A 23,340-nucleotide genomic window follows, 5' to 3' on the forward strand; every position below is an offset into this window, starting at 1 on the left:
TCTTTTCATCCAGATGTAGAAGATGTACACAGACCTGTCTGCCAAGTGAAACATGCACCTCGCTGTTTCTCCGGCTGTTGTAGCCCTATTGACAATTGGTCGGCTGTGTTTGTTGGCTGGTAGAATGGACATTGTAAGAAGTTGGCCAGTGATGATATTTTAATTTTTTAGATCTCTCCTTGAACCTAAATGTTTCTGTCTGCGGTAGCCACACTGATTCCTCTACATTACGTTATTGCTTCAGTTTATTTTGGTATCCTTCAGCAGGGTTACAATATCAGAAGTAGTTCTAAATTTGTGCGGTGGTTGCAGTCAAGACTTATTTTCATCATCAGGCTTTGGCACAGAGCAAAACAGGGAAATGTAAAAAAGAGAGACAGCAGGAAGACAAAAAATAATGAAAAACAGTGTAAAAAAGGGAGAAAGCAGGGATGAAAAAGAACCTACAAGAGTGAGGTAAAAAGACATAAATTGTAAGGTAGTTGAAGAAAGAGGCATGAGGTGGAATCAGTACTAAGTAGCCCTGGTGTCTGGCAGTCCTGGCATTCAGAGGCACCAGTAAATGTAAATGTAAATGTATTTGTATTTATATTTATATAGCGCACTTCTACCCAGAGGTATCGTAGCGCTGTATTCATACCGCTGTGGAACCCATCCTGGCTTTCCTGTGAAATGTCCTGGGCACCCCCAAGGTGAAGCCAGGCATCCAAGCGCTGCTGGGGCCGTTGTGGAGATTAAACAAGCTATTGCCCAGAGTCACAGAGTGGGACCCATGATTAGTCTGGGCACTGAGGCGAGAATGATCAGGTCCGGGAAAATTGAGTCCAAGAGCCACCGAGGCGGGAATTGAACCCTGGTCCAGGGCCAGACCTCTGCATAAGGGTCTGCCGCTCTAACCATTGAGCCACGCTTCTCCACCAGTGGTGGACTGCTAAGAAAAATGTTGGGCCTGTGTGCTTTTTTTTTTTTTTTGCTAATCAAACACTAGTGACAAGCAAACCACATGAGGTACATATTGTTTAGATAGCACCGTTCGAGATGATAGTTGGAAAAAGGTGAGAGGAAGACCATGTAAGGATTATTACAAAAATTGTAAATGGATTCATGGATAGCATATTTTCTCTAGGTTTTATTTTCATCCCTTTAGAGTGCAAAACACCCATCAGAGTGCTGTTGCATAATAGTCCCCCTAGAACAATAAGCCATTGTCGGAAAGAGTTACTGGAGCAGGCAGCTAAGAAAAGCATGTCTACGCTGCCGGTTGTAGATTTGAATATTAAGATTTGGATGTACCATGAGTTTCTGTGATATACTGCAATCCTGATGATTGAAACCATTTAACAAAATGGAGTTCGTCAAAAGAGAGCATTAAGTAAGAGAAGGCACCAATCATGTAGGCCCAAAGAGGAAACCCGATAAAGAGGAATGCACATAGTCTGAGGAATATAAGCCATTGGATTCAGCATTAGGCATCTGCAACCATACTTGATCACTTTCCATCAGTTCGACAACAGCACTCCCCGAAGCTTGATCGAGGTATCCTTTCTTGTATTCATCGTATGTGTACATTATGGGTGTGCCGTTTTTGTACAGCGCTACCCAGACATGTGTTCCTTTCACGTGAACATGGTAGGAAAAATAATAAAGTCCTGGTATCCGGCATGTAAATATTCCAGTTCTGGGGTCATAATGTTGTTGTTTGTTGTACAAGATTTTGTCAAATTTGATTGGGAAGCCGGTCAGTGGAAAAGCTTTGGAAAGAATAGCTGTGAAAGCTGATGTAGGCATTCGCCCAAAACTTTGAACCTGTCCTGATTTCATATAGCCATCTGGCATTTGGTGTGGAAGTAAGACTTGTCCTGGTTGACCAGGAGGGCCTGGCGGCCCTGGAATACCTGGTTCCCCATCCAAACCTCTTGGACCAGGAAATCCAGGAGGTCCCATTGGTCCATTCAAGCCTTTTGTAGCAATACCAGCGGCTCCTGGCAATCCTGGAATTCCCGATTCTCCTTTGGGCCCCGGGAGGCCCGGAATTCCTGGGGGTCCCACTGGGCCTTTCATGCCTGGTATTCCAGGGTTTCCCCTGGGGCCAGGCTCACCATTATAACCTGGAATTCCTTTTGGCCCTGTTGCCCCTACTGGCCCCGGTATTCCTGGAGGTCCTACATACCCTTTGTCACCTTTTGGGCCTACTGCACCTGGGTGCCCTTTGGGGCCAGCCATACCCATCTCTCCAGGATAGCCTGGGTTTCCCGGGAGGCCAGATAGACCTCTTTCGCCCTTTGTTCCAGGGTACCCGACATGTCCTTTTGGCCCAACATCACCTTTATCTCCTGGTAGTCCGGGTTCTCCTGGTATACCTCTGGGTCCTGGGTTGCCCCCATTTCCAGGTAATCCTGAAACACCAGGTACCCCTTGAGTACCAGATTGGCCTCGTTCCCCTTTAATTCCAGGAGCTCCAGGGAGGCCGGTAAGACCTTGATGGCCTTTGATCCCTGGCATACCTGGTTTCCCAAGCCCCTGTAATCCCTGTGGGCCAGGAGCACCTGGAAGCCCAGTTAATCCTTTATGTCCTGGGATTCCTGGTGATCCCGGTAGGCCATTTGCTCCGTGTTTTCCTATTCCCGCAGGTCCCTGATTTCCAGGAGCCCCTTGTGGTCCTGGTAACCCAGGTTTTCCTGGTTCACCAGGTAAGCCTCTGTCACCTGTTTTACCAGGTTGCCCTGGAAATCCAGTGTCACCAGGCTTCCCTATTCCAATAGGGCCCTGGGGCCCTGGTAGTCCTTGTACACCGGGAAGCCCTCTTTCTCCTTGCCGACCAGGAGCACCATATCCATTTTCCCCTTTACCTCCGTTCTGGCCGGGAATGCCTGGTTCACCCTTCACTCCAGGGGTGCCCCTTAGCCCAGGGGGTCCAGTTAGTCCCTGAAGTCCTGGCTTGCCAGACACAGAAAGACCAGTAGGACCTGGAATCCCGGGAGGCCCAGGTGGACCTCTCTGTCCTGGTGGCCCATGAGGTCCAATGTCTCCTTTTTCACCACCGTATCCGCGCTCTCCTTGCTTTCCCGGGATACCTGGAATTCCTGGCTTTCCAACAGCTGAAAATCCTTGTGGTCCAGGTAAACCTTGAGGTCCTTGTGGGCCTGGACTTCCATAGCCAGGCTTTCCAGGTGGACCTGGCTGACCCCTTGGGCCTGATGGACCTGGTGGGCCAGGGGGGCCCTGTTCTCCCATACCTTGTAAACCTGAAAGGAAATTAAAAAGATTTAGTTTTCATGCTATGTATTTTACAAGTTCTTTAAACTTTGCAGTTCAGTTTCAGATTGAACGATATGATTTAAGTATTTTTATTTTCCTGTTTGTAAAAAAAAGGTCATGCTGCATCGATAGTCCTATTATATAGAATAAAGTTATTACACACTTTGAAGTGAATAAGAGTAAGTCAAAATCTTACGTCTGGCCTGCATGAAACTAAAGACCAAAGGGGGTTATTGAGAGAGTGGTAGATGTGAGTCATCGGTAAACAACCTTTACAACGAAACTTTTACAACGCACTACCATTACAACGCAGTCATTACAACGCAAACCATTACAACGCATTGCGCTGGGGGGCGCTCTAGGATAGGGAATAGGTTAATTTACTATCCAATAACCTTCCCTAGTGTCCACGGGGACTGGAGTTGGAATAGTAAATTAAACTATTAACTATCCAACACCCAAGAGCGCTATGCGTTGTAATGGTATGCGATGTAAAAACCGCGTTGTAAAGGTATGCGTGGTAAAAGTATGCGTTGTAATGTCATACATCCGAGTCATCTACTAAAAACTGGTGGATGAGCCATCCGCCCTACATAGGCTGTATTCTGAGCTATACACTCTATATAGGCTTGGTTGATGTCCGTCATCTCCCAAACTCTAAAATTACCCACTCAGTGATGATCAAGTGGACCATGCCAATTTTAATGACTGTGGACACTGAAATTAAAGATAGAATGCAATGTTTTTATCCATCTCTATTTTTTACCAGTTCCTTGAAGTGACATAAAAACTCCGCGGGGTTCCGCAAGTGGCGGAGTGCCACTCCGGTAGAAATTCTGCCTGAGCATTGGCGCGAGCTGGGAAAAAACTCAGCTGCGCTACGTGGAGCGGAGTTTTCTGCACTCCGCAAGCTCCGCGGAGTGCAAAGTGCAGAAAACTCTGCAAACAGAGCGGAGTTCACCGCCCAGGCCTATTTTATACCTGCGATTTGTTACCTGCACTGCAATTCTTTTATGCATTTTACCGCATAATATGATTATGGCATGAAAATAAGAACATACATACATGTCACATACTTTTGCACCCAGCACCTCCACAAATCACAGTTGTTTGCTAAAGCTATCAGTGCTGTAACTGTATTTGTCAAACCGGTATTTGAGCAATATTTATCAGTGTATTTTGGGTTCTCCAGACAAAAACAGATGGTTCTCGGATGCCACACTAGTCTCAAGGACAGGACAGGAGAGGAGAAGAGATACCTCTCAAGGTTCAAAATTAGTACTAGTTCTTAAGCGTGAGATGCTGCAGTCATTACTGGAACTACTTTTTCTTTTATTTTTGGCATTCCAGGGAAGTACATGTGTTTTTCTGATCTCTCCCCATGTGTTGTTTTCGTGCGCCCACCCACGTGTGCTGTTTCTTTCTTGCTCACATCCCCCAAACCCCTGGCTCGTACCTTGCTGCCTGTGTTGCTCTTCTCATGGTTTACATTTTTTTCATTTATATATTTGAAATATTAAATAGCTCTTCGGCTATTTTTTAGTTTACTGCTTTAAGATGGGTGTCTGCCATCTCAGAAAGGTGAATAAAATAGAAAATGGCAGCTGCATCATGAAGCACGTGCACAAACCCACCATGACACATGCATGCATCTTGCAACACACATGATGGCCCACTTGGACTGTATTTCCTTTAAGAGAAAACCTATTCTAAGATTGCCAGGCATGCTTGCCCATGTGTCTTGACATTTGTGTTTGCATGCTGGTGAAAACAGGCATTATCCAAGCCAATAGCTCGTCTATTTAAAGCTGAGCCGTATTGGCTTGTTTTTTCTTTGTCACTATCTGAACAGCTCCACCAAAACCCTTATCTTCTCCCAGGGTCTTCTTTGTGTCCACTGTCTTTCCATGTCCAGCCCTCTTCTATTGCAGAATCTTCACCTCCTCTACACGCTTGTAGCAGAGATGACCATGGCTGAAGGTGTGCTGAGCCCTGCTGGTGGTGGGCAAAGCTGGATACAGTTTTGCAGAATGTGGCAAAAATGTGGTATATTGTGGATGCAAGTGTGCAGAGTTTGGCTGCGCAGAGCACTGAAAGTGTGCAGACTGACCGAGGATTTGTAGAGAGTATATAGGACGATGTGCAGTGGTGGGATAAAGGTGTGCTCTGTGAGAGTCAGCAGAGTGCTGATGTGTGTTTAAGTATAGGTGGAGCATTGTTGAGTGCACCAAGGTAGTTAACAATCATTGGCACAGCCAATAGGATTCACCTACGCAAGAGCTATTGAAGCCAATGAGACTGATTACGATGGCTGTCTGATGACCATCTTTTCGAGCAGGTGTCCGTTAGATAACGTGTCAGTGGTTCCACCTGCGCGATTACGATAGGACACCCATGCAGGTGGTCCTAAAATGTGCTTTTCAGTGGCATAGAGTGCAGTGGTGCACAGTAGTATAAGAGTGGCATACAGTGGATTGGGGTAAAGTGCAAGAACGTACAGTTGAGTGTTACAACGTAAAGTGCATTCGCGTGGACTGTACTGGCATACAGTGCAGTGTTGCAGAGTGGTGTAGGGTACAGTGGCGTCGTGTGGAGTTGAAACAGAGTAGATTGGTGTGGCCTAGACTGGAGTAGTGTAAAGTGCAGTGGCAAAGAGTAGAGTGGCAAAGAGTAGAGTAGAACAGGGTAGAGCAGAGAAGCGTAGCATGAAGTTACATAGAGTGCAGTGACGTAGAGTGGAATAGTGCAGAGTGCAGTGGAGTGGAGAGGTGTAAAATGGACTGGTGTGAGTAAAGTGCAGTGGTGTGGAGTGGTGCAGAGTACAGTGGAGTGCTGTAGAGTGGAGTATGCATGGTATGGTAGCACACTGCCATTACATACAACACAAATGTTAATTGAAATGACCAACACATTTGCACAGACAAAGTTTTAGAAATAAAACTATACAGTACACAAACGGAAATGTGTGGAAATTGCATCCGCTAGTGTAATAATTTGTTTTGATCATATTAAAGTATTAGTTTCCAACTCACTTGAGAAATAACAAAAAATGTTCTTCTTTTGTGTTCCTAATTACATCAGTCTTTGAATGCACAGCAAATGTGACAAGATAAGAACAAGATTTAAAGGCCTATTTACAGAAAGGGAGCTCATAGAAGAAAACAGTAAATGCTCTTTAGGCAACGGGAGGCACTAACTGAACCTGGAGAGCTAAAGCAAATAAAGCCAGCAAATAGAAAGCTAGAAATTATGAGTTACAAACCACAGAAGCCTATGGTAATCAACAAAGGGAATGATTTCCTAGGTCAACTTTAAGAAAGAGAGCTTAAAGCAAATAAAGCCTGCAAATCGAAAGCTAGTAATTCTGAGTTACAAACTAAAAAGCCAATGGTAATCAACAGAGGGAATGTTTTATTCTAGGTCAACTTTAAGAAAGTCCTAGGATGTCTTTAGCAATGTCTGGTAGGCTGCGACCTAAAAAGTGTGCAGAGTATGGCTGAGGGTGCTCAGACCCTGGTGTAGATGTGGAGTATAATAGTGAAAATATGCAGAGTGCAGTTGAACATGCATGGTGTTGAGCGTGTTCATAAGATAGTTTATTGTGTGCAGTACTTGGCAGAAGCTGTAAAATATGGGGTGAGAGCGTGCACTGTGGTTGCATGCGTGGAGAGCAATAAGGCCATGGAGCGGATAACTGAGCATGGCTGATGTGTGCAGAGTTCATGAGGGAATGCAGAGTAAATAGAGGGCTTGTGTCAAAAACTGCTCCTCTTTGCCCAGTGACATCTTCATGATTTTGGGGCCCTTAAAAAGGAATATTTCTACTATTTTTGAGTGACTCACATTTCTGAAAGTTGGTTTGGCAGCACGCAAGCTTGAAAACGGCTACCAAAATGTAAAGGGGCCTCCACAATATACCTTGTACGGGGCCCCAAACATTTTTAAGACAACACTGAACGAAACTTGTTTTGTCACTGCTCTGACGTATGAGCAGTGAAGAACCTGTTTTCAAAATGGTATTCTCAGTAAAGAATTCCTTTTGAAGCCACCATACATAAAACTTTTAGGGCCTGATTTAGATTTTTGTAGATGGGTTACTCTGTCACAAATGTGACAGTTATCCCATCTGCCTCATTACATGCGAATGATGTACTATAAGGTTTGTTACTGTTACCACAATGCCCCTGATGCCTTTATGGGATTGTTAGTAACCCAAAAGCAATACATCTATGTTAATTACACATAGAATATTGTTTTGTGGGCTACAATAACCTGTTGTTCACATTCATCGCTAGTGCATTGAAACAGGTTCACCCGTATCACCCGTAGGTGCGAAAGCACACCTTGTAGTGTTACGCCATAGTCGTAACCTACTCAACAGTGGGAGTATTCTAATGCCCCTCAAATATAAGTACATGTGTACCACTATCTGCATTCCCACAGCCATTTGCTTGAGTTCAGAAATTGTTTTCTTTTGCAAAGCATGTTTTATATCCCAAAAGGTGGTCCTTAACAAGCAGCTCTATACCTAGATAACCGGTGTCCCTCTTTTGCTGTGATTCTACAAAAAAATAAATTGGAATGTGAGGCTGCTCCAAAGGTCTCAAGTTGGTTAAGATTGCTACAATGAAGTATCATACCTACTAAAATAAATCCAAGGACCAAAACTCACTGTTAACAATATGTGTTAGAACATTGGAATGTTGGGAGCTCCATTGAAAACAATGGAGAGCTCCGGGCTTATAATGGCTGGTATAGGCCCGTGGCTCCAAGATTCCAATGTTTACAGATCTGGCTGTGAACAAAGGCTTCAGAGAGCCTGAGGGGATTCCAATCCCCTCGCGCTCCCATAAGGCTTTGTTTTTTTTTGTTAGAACATTCTGCCCTCTAGTGGCAGAATGTTCTAATAGCCTTATAGCCCTTCGTAGCTGGGCTATACCGGCTATTAAAGTCCCTCTCCCTTGTTAATCCTCCTGATTTACCTATGTGAGGGAGAGAGTGTCTACAGAGTTCTTCCTTTAAAACTAATACATAATTTCAATGCAGATATAGTCATAATTCACATAAACACCTCTCCAGTGACAGACGGGAGGAGCATGTAGCTAACCCTACACACAATACTAGTATGAAATTAAAGAAGCACAGGTACATGGGACCCTGGTTGGACTGCTTCTGTGCATCCTGTGGGGAATCATGTGTCAGCTGCCACTGCCAAGTCCACATACTCAGACTGGAAGTTGGTATTATGTAAAAATGCACATCTGACTATGCTTGCACTAACGTCTACTGTGAAGAATAATGTGTGTCCATTTGCACAATTAAGTTTTGCAAGTGTCTCACTAATACGCCCCGCGGTGTTCAGCAACAGGGAGTTACAGGGGGGTTTTGTCAGGAGGTTGTTTCATTCTGCTAATGCAAGTCTGAAAATAGCCATATGGCCTAACTAATAAGGGCAGCTAAATATATACTCCATACAAGTTACGTTTTGAAACTTGTCACTTGTCAAATACTATGGTATGGTTGCCCCATCTGTGTCCAATCAATCAAGAGGTAGTACTAGGGTCCTAGGTTTCCATATTGTATAGGTAGTGTCATGGTGTTTTCCCCACCTTTGGTACCATACTAGGGGGCTCATTAGGATGGCGGACGGACTTGCGTCCGTCCGCCACCCTAGAGGAGGAGGGACCGTCCGCAGGGGCAGCGGCGGTCCCTCCGTGCTAATTAGGATGTGACCGCCACCCTGGCGGTCACATCCTGTATTTTTATCATTGCGACGTGTCCTCCTTGAAGCAGCACCCGCCGCAATGTTAAAAAAGTAAGTTGTGCATTTGCATGCACAAAGCGGCAGGCACCTCGCGGTGCCTGCCGCTTTGTGCAGGCAAATGCAGGGGGGTACCATAGGTACCCCCCATGTGCACCCCCCACCCCCCTTCACCCCTGGGGGCCCGCAACGGGCCCCCAAACACAAATCCGTATGCCTTTACACGGCGGAAATGCCGCCGTGTAAAGGCATCTTTCCGCTGTCATCCTAATATGGCTGGCGGTGTCTCATAGACACCGCCAGCCATGTTAATGCTTTTCCGCCGCGGGTGCAATCCGCCGGCGGCGGACAGATAGGAAGACCCACCAGCCATCCTAATATGGCGGTGGGTCTTGCAGGGCTCCCCGGCGGATTTCCCGCATCCTCCGGGCCGGCGGTGGCTTCCGCCGGCCCGGTGGATGCGGGAAATCCGCCATCATAATCGGCCCCTAAGTTTGGAAGTGGTCAGTCCTTGAGACATTTCTTCACACACACCCTAATCTGCAGGTTTCATGATCAGGGTGTCGTCAACCATTCTACAAACTCTGTTAGGACAGGGAAGTTGCCGATCCTGATGCAGATAAAGGATACCCTACCCAAATATGGCCATTGGAGCAACTCCGAGACATTTGCAGATCTGTGTCCTTTAATGCTAGCACCGCACAAAGATGGCAGCTCTGAGAAAGGACACTGAATGAAACAGGAAAGACTACATATTTGTCTTGGTTCAAGATTGTATGATTGTAAAGGGCAACATTATTTCTTCATGTGTAGACCGATGCTGCATTATGTCAAGCCTCCTTTTAACCAAATAATGTTCCCTCGCTATTGTCTCTAAAATTTTAGTTCTTGCTTTAGTCTCTTTTAGGGAGCATTTCAGTTCACACAAGCTTATTCACTTATGTGGTAGGTTTTCGTGAGGAGGGAAACAGCTCTGTCCTTATTGCAATTAAATACTTTTCTTCTTTTGTACAGCTGCCATGGGCTCATTAACTGTATGTAAAAGATAGCATACATAAAGGTAGGCTAAAAAATAGTTAAAAAGGTAGGCATGCTAATGTAATGGTAGAGACATGCATGTCTATTTGTAAGGAAATTACAAAAATGAAGAGGGAAATAAGTCACATTTTACTACTGCGTCTCCACACAGACAACCACACTAAAACTTTCCCTAAACCCAAACCCTTTTTTACTTCTTACACCATAATGTATCCTATATCCAGTGCCACCCTTCACCTGCACCTACTACTTCACCCCTTACACAGTCACTGAGACCTTGCACTACTCTGACCCTAACCCAACCCCTAAACTTAATCTAACCGTAGCCCACCCGAAACCTTAACCTATCATTTCATTATTACTCACACCATACATTACTCTGACCATAAATATAGACCAAAACGAAACCTAAATTCTTCCATTTCCCATCCCTAACCCATGCATTTTTTCATTTCTTTTTGTATATACTACCTTTAAGTTGTATATTTGTGTAATTTTTAATAGTTTTCGCCTCACTTTCTTGTAGTATTTTACCTTTAAATTATATTGTTTTACTGACAGGTGGCCCATTAATGCTGTTACAAGATTTGTAATTTTTTTTTTTAGTTTTTCAGAGTTTTATATAGCGCGCACTTGACCGGAATTGGGTATCAGAGCGCTTTACATAGCACCAGTTGCATTACATGAGGACACAATCATTTTTAGGTCTCGCCTGAGCCAGCGCATGCGCTACAAGACATCTAGTAAGCGGGTTTTGAAAGTGCTACCACAGGCTTTTGGTGGCCTCAAGCTTGTGGTTACGCTCGCGTGCACCCGCCATCTGTCTTTCCTCTGTCATGGGTCAAATCAAATCAAATAAAGCTTTATTTGATTGTAAAATAGTGCAATCATAAAAGCAGTACATACACCAGAATATTTAAAATAACAATGTATAAAATTAAATAACGACATTAACATCAGTCATACATAAAAATTCAAAACATGGACATAATCCGGGATAACAAAAATATAATCCACAAAACATTAAAACACTATACTCTTCCTATAAGCAACCACCCTTTTTAAAAACACAGCAACTTTCCAGATCATATCTGCGTTGTCCAAGGTTTGCAGTGAAATATACGCAGGTCGGCAAGTCCTAAGCCCAATCATTTTTAACATTGGTTGTATCCACACTTTCCTCATATCAGAATAAAACCCACAAAAAAAGATAAGATGGATGGTGGATTGACATGAGCAATCATCACAAGGACAGGCTATCATAGTACGGCTCCAGTTATTCATGTTAGGGAAGCTAGTAAGTCCATGAAATATACAGAGTCTAAATCCTGTTAATAAAAACCTATTGTGCCCAACTGGAACTATAGCTAAATAAGGCTGTATTTTAAAAACACTTAAGATCATTTGATGTTCTAATACCGTGGGCTTAAAAATTTCAGTTGTCAACCTTGTCATTTCCAACATTGTAATACCTTCTTTTTATAATTCCTTCCTGCTTATTGATTGCAGGGACTCGGGATCAGTAAAATACTCCGGATGACCCAGATTCTGCATAATATTATAAACATAATAAATCCATGGGATTCTTAGTACTTTTTCCAATTTTAAAATATCCTTTAAAATATCCCTATTTAATGTGGGTTCTTCTTTGGTCCATACTCGATGCCACAATAAGACTGGCTCAAGTTTAATAATGTCAGACAAATACGTTAAACCCAATTCGGCATGACAGACGTGAGCAAATGTTGTTCTGGGTACCGACAATAGATATCTTAGGAATTTATTTTCCACTACTTATAGAGAATTTGTATTTGCAATGCCCCAGACCCCAGAACCATAGGTTACAGTGGAAATACTTTTAGCCCGATACATTTGTAAAAGTTCCACCAGTGGTCTTTTCCCTAATCTTTTCGACAACTGGGTGAGTGCAGATATAGTGTTAATAAAACAGAGTTTTTTAGATCTTATTGCCTGTGCCCATGTGTCTTCTTGGTGGAACATGACACCCAAATATGAGAAGGTTTTTGTTATTTCAATCTTTTAGTCCGCAATACCTCACGGGTCATTAATTGTGCACAGGCAAGACCTGGGCCACTTAAAGCCCTGATTCCTGGCACTTATCAACATCAGGTAATAGGTACTGAATGACTGCGAGAGTTCCATTTGAGCACCGATTTTGATTACACCTTTACAAAGAAGTTAACGAGGTATTGTGGATAGCCACAAAGATGTTCTAATATGGACTGCAAGTGTTATTACAATTCTTTGCACTGTGCCTCACTCATTTAAGCCATATCGTTTATTTCTAGTGATAGCGTTTTCTGTTATCCAGGCCACTATACATAAGATAATTCCCTCTGCTTTATGTCCCGTGCACGGTTATCGGATATCTATCACTGACATATCACGTCAGCAAGGGCTTTAAGTAGGCCAGGTCCTGCTGGTGCTCAACGCCAAAAGTTCTAAGAAGCAGGTGCAAAGAGGGAACAATTTTGCCGTCCCCCTCACAGTTGTCAATATAAGAAGCTGACAGTGCCCGTCTGAAGGTCTACCCACTGCCTTCCGGTATCAACAAGACAATAGAAAACAGGCAATGCTCAAAAATGCATGCTGATATAGTGACGGGAGGTTTATTTCGTTTGCAACAACTAGGAACTCATTTGTGTAAATCGGTGAAATGACTGGGGAATTGAAATAAATGCAGAGCGTGTTTGCATACTTATACTCATTTCAATGACATAAAAAATTAGGTTTTTTACACAGACTCAACACAGTTTCTTCAACTAGAAAGAAAATGCCCTACAAAATCGTTTTTGCTGGTGTAAATGCCGAAACTAACATTGAAGTGGCTAGAGAAAGAAAGGGAGCAAGGCTCCGTGCATGTCACAAGCACCAAAACGCCTAGGTCCTAGTAAAACAAGGGTAGAAGGAGAGAGAAGCAGCGAGGGTGGGAGGAGAGGGACACAGATGTAGTGGGAGGGAGAGAACCAGCACGGGTGGAAGAGAGAAGCAGTGCGGGTGGAAGGAGAGAGAAGCAGCGCAGGTGAAAGGAGAGAGAAGCAGCGCGGGTGGAAGGAGAGAGAAGCAGCGCAGGTGGAAGGCGAGAGAAGTAGCGCAGGTGGAAGGGGAGAGAAGCAGTGCGGTTGGAAGGAGAGAGAAGCAGCGCAGGTGGAAGGAGAGAGAATCAGCGCGGGTGGAAGGAGAGAGAATCAGCGCGGGTGGAAGGAGAGAGAAGCAGCGCGGGTGGAAGCAGAGAGAAGCAGCGCGGGTGGAAGGAGAGAGAAGAGTGGGCGGATTGGAGGGGAGGGACACAGAGGTAGTGGGAGGGAGAGAAGCAGCGCTGATGGAAACGCCCAGAAGGTGCATTCATTATTCACGGTGGCAGGTGCCCGCTCTCAGCTCATTTTAATAACTCCGCCATCAAAAGGCGAACGCGCGTAGATATAATCTGAGGCTGAGCTGGAGTTAATCTAATAGTACACAGTGAATTACATCTTTCCCATTAATCCAATGGTGGTATGCATTAATGTTTTGCGGCCAAATTATGTTTGAAAAACATTAATATTTTACCAGTTCCTCAAAAGAGGTGGTAATCCCAAACCCCTTCTTCTTTGTGAATGTTGACAAAATATTATTTAAAAGTAGGCAGTGGACCAAAGGACCACTGCCTATTCTTAAAAAATTAAACTTTCACTTTTCATTTTTGTTTTAAATGCATCCTGTTTTCCTTAAATGCAAACAGGTTACATTTAAAAAATATATATATTTCTTTATTTAAAAGGAATCTCAGACATGGTGGTCTGCTGACCTTAGCAGGCCACATCCCTGTGATTGCTATCACTCCTAATGGTTCGCAAATTGCAACCTACCTCATTAATGTTCATGAGGTAGGTCAATTTGCGATCCACTTTGAATCGCTAATTTAATAATAAAATATTCATATTAGAATAGTAATTACTAAAGTGCAATTCGGAAAAAATGCCTATTTGGCAATCGCTATTCTTAAGGTTTGTACATTTGGCCCTTGGACATGTGATGGGTTTTAGCACTATAAGCAGCCACTTAACCCCTTCGCCGCGGGGCTAATTTCTCCGCGACTCGGGGGGGGGGGGGAGGGGGGTCGTGCGCTGCGCCGCGGTGCTTGTGACGAGCTAGGCTCGTCATGACTCCGCCCAGACAATGGAACGCCCAGCACTGAAGCTCGTCATGAGCACCGAAGGTGATAATACTCATGTTAAAACATTAGCATTGTAGTAGAAACATGCCTAACTGCAGCTATTTGATCGTCATTGGGAAATCTTGTACCATTTTGTTTTAACTCCCATAACTGTCAATTTGGAAATTAGTTGGTCAAATTGACTGCATTGAGATTTTCAACAGAAGTCACGTTTTTACATTTTCCTTTTTTAAGAAAAAAATAAACAGACACATGAAAATAGAGGTTTCAAAATCAAAAAACTGTGAGCCTAATCATAACACCACACCCTGTTCAGCACAAAATGTCAAGGCTTGGCAGGTCAGGCACCCCAAACATATTTTGAATTATGGATGCAGGTCATGCCTGAATAAGGCTTTGCATTACGAATCCGAGATAGCCTGAAGTAGATATTAGCTCATGGTTGAGTTACCCTCCTTATATATTCACTCACATACTATGTTATATTAGAGAGGACAGCAAAGTCTAGTGTACATTGTGATATGTGCCTCCAGTAGGAATCTTTTATCTGCTATTGTTTTGTTATTTTCATCTTCCAATGACCAGCTGCACTAACATCAGGTTTTGGCCGGTATCGCCATAACATTACATCTTTTCAGCTAAAGTGCTGTGATTGCAACATTCTTTTAACATAAACCTCACTTTGGAGGAAGAGGGAAGCAGCACAGACCACTGACACCAGGTTTGTGTGGATGTGGCTGTTTTAATGAAACAGGTGCACATCACAGAAATCAACCTTGGCCTTTGCCTTACAAAACTACAATATCACTGTACAAGTTTCACACCTATGTTAAGCTACCCCCAACCACTAAAATATCAATCCCCCTTCGTAACCATTTAATACACCAGTATTGTATATGCTCCAGGACTGGTTAACTGCAACTGAGACTTCTAAAATCCCTTCTCTCTTTCCTACATCTATTAACCTCTTAACCCATTAAACTTCCTACAGAACCTTAAACTACCTGGCTCATCCAGGTGTGAACTTGCCTACCTGTTCCCTTTCAGCCTGAACTGCAGCTGACAACAACAATAAGCTTCAGGGAGGAGCCACGCCACGAACCAAGATGGCCACGTAAGCTCCCGGCTCCGCTGACCTCCGCCGGCAGCCCGTTTATCCTGTTAAATATCCTTTTCCCGTGCCCGATGCCTGTGTGTGTGAAGATCGCCTGATGCCGCTGGTGCAATCCCGGATTTTCTACCCGATTCGGTGACGGAGTTATGTCGAGTTCCATCTTTGGGCTGCTCCAGGGCTGCCGCCGGGACCTCGATTTCTGACCCATCCGGGTTGGAATCGAACAACAACCGCTGTGGGACCGAGGCTTGGTCCGGTCCTCCGGACTTGAACTTTTCTGCTAACCGATTTCTGCTCCAGTTCCCAGTGAGTGCCTAAGATATGGCGTTGTGACGTACTGAGAGTGTCCGGAGCCGCGGTAGGGGGCTGCACGCCCAAAACCCTGCTGAGGAGCCCGGGTTGAAGGGCTGGCCCCCGCGTGCGGCGACGATGTCGGTGTTGCCAGCTTGGGGCGCGCCTGCTGTTGTCATCGTCCGAGTGTGCGCCTAGAGCCTCGGGAGTCCCTGGGGCTTGTTTCCTCCTCCGTCCTTTGCCCGCCGGGATGGAGGGGGCGGACGGCGCACTGTCGTTGAGGTCAGTAATGGCCGCCATTGAGGCGCTCCGCTCTCAATTCTCCGTCACATATGACCGAATGGCCGCAAAACTGGATGACATTTGCTCGCGGCCAGACGCTGATGCCGCGCTGTATGGACAGCCCTCTATGGTCCCGGTGATCGGTTTGGCCCGCCATTTCGGGGTCCCCGAGCGGCAGCCTGATTTCGCCTGTTTGGAAGATCCTGGCCTCATTCATCCTACACCTACAACTGTGGTTCGCTCTCCCTCTGTGATCCCTGCTCGGTGGTATATCGTCGCTGGAGCTGCTGATCGCCAAGGGCACTTCTCAAGGTACTGTTGGAGAAAACGGCCCTTTGTCTTCATCCTTCCCTGTCGGCTATGTGGATGCCGCCATTTAGTGCCAGGTCTTTGTTTCGTCTTCGTGGACTTAAACTGGCATGAACGCTTCGGCCCCCTTTGGATGATTCGCACCGGACAGGGCTGATTTTATCCTCTCCACTGCTTCGGACTGCCTGAGATGCTTCTCCTGCATGTAATTGTTTTGACTTTGGCGATATGTGTTTCAGTAGGACACCGAACCTTCCAGAGCTGATTTTAGTTTTTGGGATTGTTAAGTTGATTTCTTCCGGGATTGCACCGGGTGATTCACAGAGTACAGGGTGGGGGGGTATTTTGGGTGTTGCCTCCTCATGTCGATGATCGATATTTGCTTTTATTGGTGACGTACATGCCTTGGGGGGGTTGCCACTGGCGGGGGGTTATATGAGTCCGGGAGTGTGTTTGTTTCTCTCCTCTTCCATTATATTTCTTTCCCTTCTGTGGGGCACTTCCGGGGCGACAGGCACGCTGTTAGTGGGTTAGGCCGTAGCCATTACAGGGGTGCAGGGTGGCGGGTGTGGGGGGGGGTTTGTTATTTTAGTTTGTTTTGTTCTATGGTCCCTATTGCTCCTTTCCGTCTCTGGGAGGGTGCTTTCCCCTTTCGTAGGGTTGGCTGTTTTCTTTCTCTACACCTCTTTTCTCGTTGGCGTCTTAACGTGCCTTTTACTCCCTGTCTTTTGGGGGTGGGTTATATGGGATGGTACTCAGCAATGTCGCATACTGTTTTATGGCCATTTGCCCGGCTCTGCCTCGGCGGCTGGCCAGATTTAATACTTGCTAAGGTCCTCACCTGACTTCCGTTGTAATTGGGGTACGTCCCCCCCCGTCTCCTATTGTATTACTCCTGTAAGGTGTGACGCCATCGATGACGCAGCCACCACTCTTTCTTATAAGTTAAAAATGAAACCTTCTTTTATCCTCTGCATCGCGACTACCACAACCACGTTTGATATTTCGTCGAAGATCCTGATTACCATCCTGATGTGCAATACTCCTGATCTTGTACCTGCTATGTTTGCGGCCGGCCGGGTGGTTGTGGGCCTGCGCATGTAATTCTTTGTCTTTTTCAATAAAGGTTTTCAAAAAAAAAGAAAAAAATGAAGATCCCTTACTGGTCTGTGGAAAATCATCAAAGGTGATCATCAGTGATCACTATAGCCTTGTGGCGGACTGTGCTGGCCATTAAAGGCCCACTCCAGCGGTAACGAGGGCCTTTAAAAATGGATCAGGCCTTTGATGGCCGGTGTGGCCCAGCTAGAGCGGGCTATAAGGTGATTAGACTATTCCGCCACTAGAGGGCAGAATGTTCTAACAAATCAAAACAAAGGCCTCAGTGAGCCCGAGCTGTGAACAACAAACATTGGAATGTTGGAGCCATTTGAACCCCCGGAACACTCCATTGTCTTCAATGGCGCTTCCAGCATTACAATGTCCTAATAGTCCTTTAGAAGGTATCGAAGCAGCTGTAGCTTTTTCTGTTTGAAAAGTACCACAGCAGAGTCTCAGATCGAAAACTCCTTTTACACGAAGTGGAACACTGAGTAAACCTGACCTCGAAGACACAGACCAGCTAGGAGATTGCAGGGTATGCAGTCCTTCTGTGTTTTTTAACACCGGTGACTGCAAAGATTGAGTTGAAAGAGGACCATTATTGTTATACTTCTAAATGTGGAATCTCATCATTCTTCATGTCTTTTCTATTTAATGCCAATGAAGCCAGCCACAATTACAAATGAGTACATCAATTTCCAAGTGGGTTAAAAATGTTTAGGGTTTGAGCAACATGCCTTAAGTTTCAAGTATGCCACCACATTGCAACAAAATCCTGCACTCACCGATTGAAAAGATCATAAGAAATTTATCAACCAAATTGACATAAACGGGGAGATGCCAAGAGGGCATTTAACTGGGGAAAATGGTAGAGGACACGGTTGCTGAATAGTAAACAGGCATTACAAATGAGAATCTTTAATCTCTGTTTCAATCCCTGGGGTATCAGTGCACGCATTGGCATTAAAGAAAAAAATCAAAAGCGCTGCCATGATGAGTGATGCGTTTTCATGTGCATGTGTCCTTGTTGCGTCTCTGGGCTTTAAGTTTATTCTAAAAACTCACCTCCATGAAAAAATCTGCAACTGATTTCCTTGACAAATTCACTTTCCTCATCATGGGACATGCTCTGCAGACAGAGCCCTAATGCAATTATTTAACTGGAACTATTGTTTCCGTGTGTTTGCTATGACATTGTTTAAAAAACATTGAAAAAGTAAAAAAAAAAAGAGAAGTTCTAAGTGTTTGGCACTTTATCCAAACCATGCCATTTGCCAGTGGATGTTAACTAACATGACCTTGACACGCAATCGTCTCTGTAGCAGGAGCAAAGGCTAGGTAGGCCTATCTGCATTCCTGTGGAGAGATTTATTTTGAAAGGAACTCACCGAATATTTGTTCATCTTTTATTGTTTGTCACTGTGTTGTAAGGTTTTGCAGTTTATGTTCAATAAAATATTTTTTTGTCATTCAAAAAAAAACCAAAAAAAAAAAAAACCAATAAGCTTCAGTAAACCATGGTAACTTCTCTGCCATCCTCCACCAAGGAAAAGTAAGGTGGGGCATAAGTGCCCCCCACATTTCTTCTGTCATCCCCAACCCCTCCACTGTTTCCCTAGGGTTACAACCATCCCGATTTGCTAATATTAAGCACCTTAGCCAACACCAGTTTTATCTATAACAAATAGGGTTCCATGCCTATGTATGACAAATGTACCCCATCCCCGCTGAAGAATTCCACGTCGTCACACCGAAGAGCCGAATGTACAACACCACCCAAACTGGCCCTCTCTATAGCAGCTGGCAAGACTGCCCTCTGCCAAGCCCTTCGTGTTACAAAACTCAGTCCCTATCACGTGGCTGCCAGCCCACAACTTGGGGATCTCCCTCAAATCTGTTTTCATGCATTTTATCAATGTTAATCCTTTCTGCACCACTAAGTCATTCTCTCCTAAGAGTATCAGGCTTATGTCAAAACGCTTAACCCCTATTAAAAGCCTATTCATTCAGTGGAAAAGCTCTCTCCAACCCAAACCTCTTTTATCATACCAACTGGTGGAAAACTGTAACATTAAAACCTAAATTTGGCCAATGGCTGCTGGATCTTGCGTATCGCTCTGCCTACTGAACGAAGGGGTGATCCATAATAAATATCTGTAAACCTGCAGCCTGAGACCCGGGAACAGAACTTGGAACAGAAACAAAAGTTGACAACATGCACAATTAATAAGCAAGACTCCTCCCACCGCCTAACATACTTCCGGAAACACTGCCCTACGGTTAGCCTTAATGCGTGGGCCTTCTACACCAAATCCCTTGTATTACCACGCACACCCCTCTGCCCAACCCCTACCTGTCCCTCTTGCTTAAGCTTTCACGCTCCCCCAAAGAAAAACCCCTTCAAAGCTGTCCTTCCTCTCCTGCTCACTGCCTGTACACCAGGGGCCCTGATTCATACTGGCACGCCTACAAGCTAGCTATCACTGTCCTATTAAATGCTATATATACCCCTAGTTACATACACCCATCTGTACAACTAAATGCCTGGTGCCCCACATCTGATGGAAAAAATCATTCTCTACAAAGCTCAAACCAATGCCCCCTTTTTCTCCCTCCTTTCAGACACTTCTTTACCAGCCAGAAAAGGGTCTCCCTGTAGCGCTCACCCCTTTTCCTTCTTTTTTCCCAGGACCATGCACGCCTCTGCAGTGGCCCGCCAACTTATGCAATCTGCAAGGCCTTTACCAATAACGGAGAGGCTTTGCACATGCCTAGTCCAGCCCTCGGCCCCACCTACATTCTGCAGCTGCGAGGCCTCTACTGCTTACTGAGAGGCCTCGTGCTAAGCCAAGTTGTTATGAGATGATGGTGCGCAGACGAGCACCAGCTCCACCCGATTACTGGAGCCACAGGCATACTGAGACGCAGCACAGTCCCACAGTCCACCGCAGACTCCGCGGGGGCCACTCATTGAGTGCAGGAATAGCCTACCCTCCTACCTGGATTGCTGAAGTTCCTGGGTGCTGGCTCAGCGGTAAATAGGCCCCACCCCACCTCTGCAACCCCTGCCACTTTCTTTATGTGGCAACTGCCATGCTGCGGAGTCCCCCACCAATGAGTCGATGCACCACAAGCAGCTTCCTAGCCTGGGCCAACCCACCCTCACTGGACACGCCGGCACCGACATACCCACAAGTAAGGAGACTGAAAGATTGGGGAGGAGTGCTAAACTGCCCTTCACCGACCGGGGCACAGATATTACAATATAATAACACTACCTGACAAACCTCAAAAAATCCCAACTACCAGGTACCAGCCACAGTGTCACTAGACAAAATGGTAGAAGGTAGCTTAGAAGGGTCATATATATATATATCCCTTGGGCTATCTAAGTATCCCAAAGCCCGTCCAAACCCTGAGCAGCCGTCCAAAATACCATCGGGGGGCAGACCTCCCTTTGGTTGGCTGCCCCCGAATCCCCTGTCTTAATAAAATTGTGTCAAGGGCTATTCTGTAGCTCAGTTAAGGGAAAGAGTGACGTTTTAGTTCTGTAGTGATTGCATTTTTTTACATCTTACTATATTTTTGTATTCACAGTTTTATTTGTTACTATTATAATCGCGCAAAAGATCAGGAGAAATGTTTTTAAAATGATAACTGCTAAAGTTAATGCAGTTCTATTTAGTAACATTATTGTTAGAAATAATATTATTTTTGTCTAGTGCTGCACGCTACAGTAACCTTCTTAAGGACACCTGCCCTTTTTTAAAATCTGAAATGCCGGAATGCATTAGAAAGGGAGGTATGCTTGTAGAATAGTAGAATCTTTAGTGATCGACTGAAGATAAGATAGTTCACTTGTTTATAAAACACTTGTTTATTTATGTGTAGGTGTAATTAGTGTGCCCAAAGCATTACTTAGCAAATAGCATATGCTCTGGCAGTTCTGGCCCAAAGGCGCTCAGCAAGTTTGTGCCTCGAAAATCCTTTTTTGCATGTGATCACTTGTGAGATATTTAAAAATTACTTTAAGCCCAACAAAAGCATAATAGATTGTAAACCAGTTTTCACTCAACAGGATTTCCATCACTGGATGCAGTACCACAAGCCGCTGCTAGGTGGTGTTTGTGGCTTGACACCCCTGCTGAATGCTGAATTACAATGGTGCACTACAACAGGTTGCTTCTAGGTGGCATTCTTCCATATTCTTGGATTACAGAAATGCCGTACATACTAGCTTGAGTTCTGCCTATCAATATTGCTGACTTTCAAGGGTGCATTACCACATTGCTTTACTAAGTGATGGCTTACAGCCTTGAATCAAAACTGCATTGCACTAATGGTAGTAGTGCAAGCTTGTTGGTAGTTGCTGTTTTATACCTTAGCGGCATTTCTGGGTTACATTGCAATGCTATAATGCCTTATTGGCATGGCTAAACACGCAAATATTGTTGAAGCCTGGTTGTTTACTGTATTTGTTATTTATATTTTCACAATATTATCTATATATTAAACTCTAAATAAGGGCTGGAAGGGGTGTGGAATTTAATAAAATATCTACATGCCTATGGGACAGTTTGCTTCTTAAATCTACTTGTCCTGTAACAAAATCCGCATGTCCCTTTGATGCTATGTAGCGCAGCGACATATTATGGCAACAAGCATTATATAATCCCTCTGATAATAGCCTCTCTGATTATGCCGGGGCTCATAATATAGTAGACTTTGAATACTAGCAGTTCTCTTATTTTGCCACCTTTCCGCAGATCTACATACTGGGCTGGAGGTAGCGATAAGCAATAGTTCTAGGGTTGGAATGCCCTTTTGAGTATATGCAAAGCTACTAACTTGCATGTTGTAGGGGTTTTCACTAGCTCCTCTCTAATCTTTTCCCATACTGAGAAATGCTGCAAAGTTACTCCTGACAAGGATAGAAGTAACACTTCTTCTTCCAGCGTTTGGAAAAAAGTGGTTAGAGTGAAAACTCTGAATGCACTACTGACAGTGGTCTCAGTATAAAATTTGTGTACACATGTTTGCAAAGTTTAACAATATGAGGCTACATATAATGCTCCCAGAATGCTCTCTGATTAGATGCAAATATTTGCAGAAGCTTGAAAGCAAGATAGATGATTCTTTGCTTTCAAAGTAAAATGTTCACGAAAAATACAACTAGGAAAAAATGTTTTGCTAAACTACTGCGAAATTTCAGGTACTATTTCTTTAAAGCATAATTTAGTAAAATGTGTTGAAGCTTGCTAGTATTTCCCAAACATATTCATAATGGAAGATCAGTATAGCCATTTCAATAAAAATATTGGGAACATGAAAATAAACAATATTTCGCAAAGCCAATATGTCTGACATTGGTGGTCAGCCTTTTGGTTTTGTCAATGCATCTCTTATTTTGACATCATTTTGGTAAAACTTTACTGTTGTGGGAGCTTCTGTGCACTCACCATTATAACAAACATTGGCAGCAAGCACAAATATTATTTGGTTTTAAAAAGCACACATTGCCGCAGTAGTTCCTGGCACTGAACAAAACTACTTTGTGTGCCAAATGGTCTTTGTGAAAGAGAAGAATGCTGCGACTCTTTGACAAAAACAAAAGGTCTTGGTTAACGCCGAGCCTAATTAGGTAAAAACGTGGGGGAACCCAATATACCCTTGGAGGCTTGGGCGAAGTTAACAGTATCAAGTAAAAATGTGCCTGCAAGGGATTTTATTCGGACAGATTGATTCTTTTTCCAAAATTCTTCAGATTCAATATCTATAAGTTTTTAACCTATGTGTATTTATTAAAAAATACAGGCAGGTAATGCATAATGAATTATGCATTAACTGCCTGTATTTTTGAATAAATACACATAGGTTCGAAACTTATAGATATTGAATCTGAAGAATTTTGAAAAAGAATCACACTTTTTTTTATGTTTAAGAAATTTTTATTGAAAGATTTTGCAGATAAAACAAAGTGCATACCAAACAATTGCAATATATGAACAA

General features: G+C 44.1%; 2 protein-coding genes across 2 annotated transcripts in view; one reads left to right on the forward strand and one right to left on the reverse strand.

Moving 5' to 3' along the window:
- The window catches only part of NT5DC1 (5'-nucleotidase domain containing 1), a 1,533,630-nt gene that overhangs the window by 362,373 nt on the left and 1,147,917 nt on the right, over positions 1–23,340 (forward strand). The gene's annotated exons all lie outside the window — the stretch shown is intronic.
- Positions 698–23,340, reverse strand: part of COL10A1 (collagen type X alpha 1 chain) — a 34,792-nt gene continuing 12,149 nt past the window's right edge. Inside the window, exon 2 of the mRNA XM_078648806.1 lies at positions 698–3,245. Within this exon, the coding sequence (XP_078504932.1) occupies positions 1,390–3,245 (1,856 nt within the window). The 3' untranslated portion in view covers positions 698–1,389. The remainder of the gene's footprint in view (positions 3,246–23,340) is intronic.

This window comes from Lissotriton helveticus, chromosome 6 (genome assembly GCF_964261635.1).
Source record: "Lissotriton helveticus chromosome 6, aLisHel1.1, whole genome shotgun sequence".
NCBI lineage: Eukaryota > Metazoa > Chordata > Amphibia > Caudata > Salamandridae > Lissotriton > Lissotriton helveticus.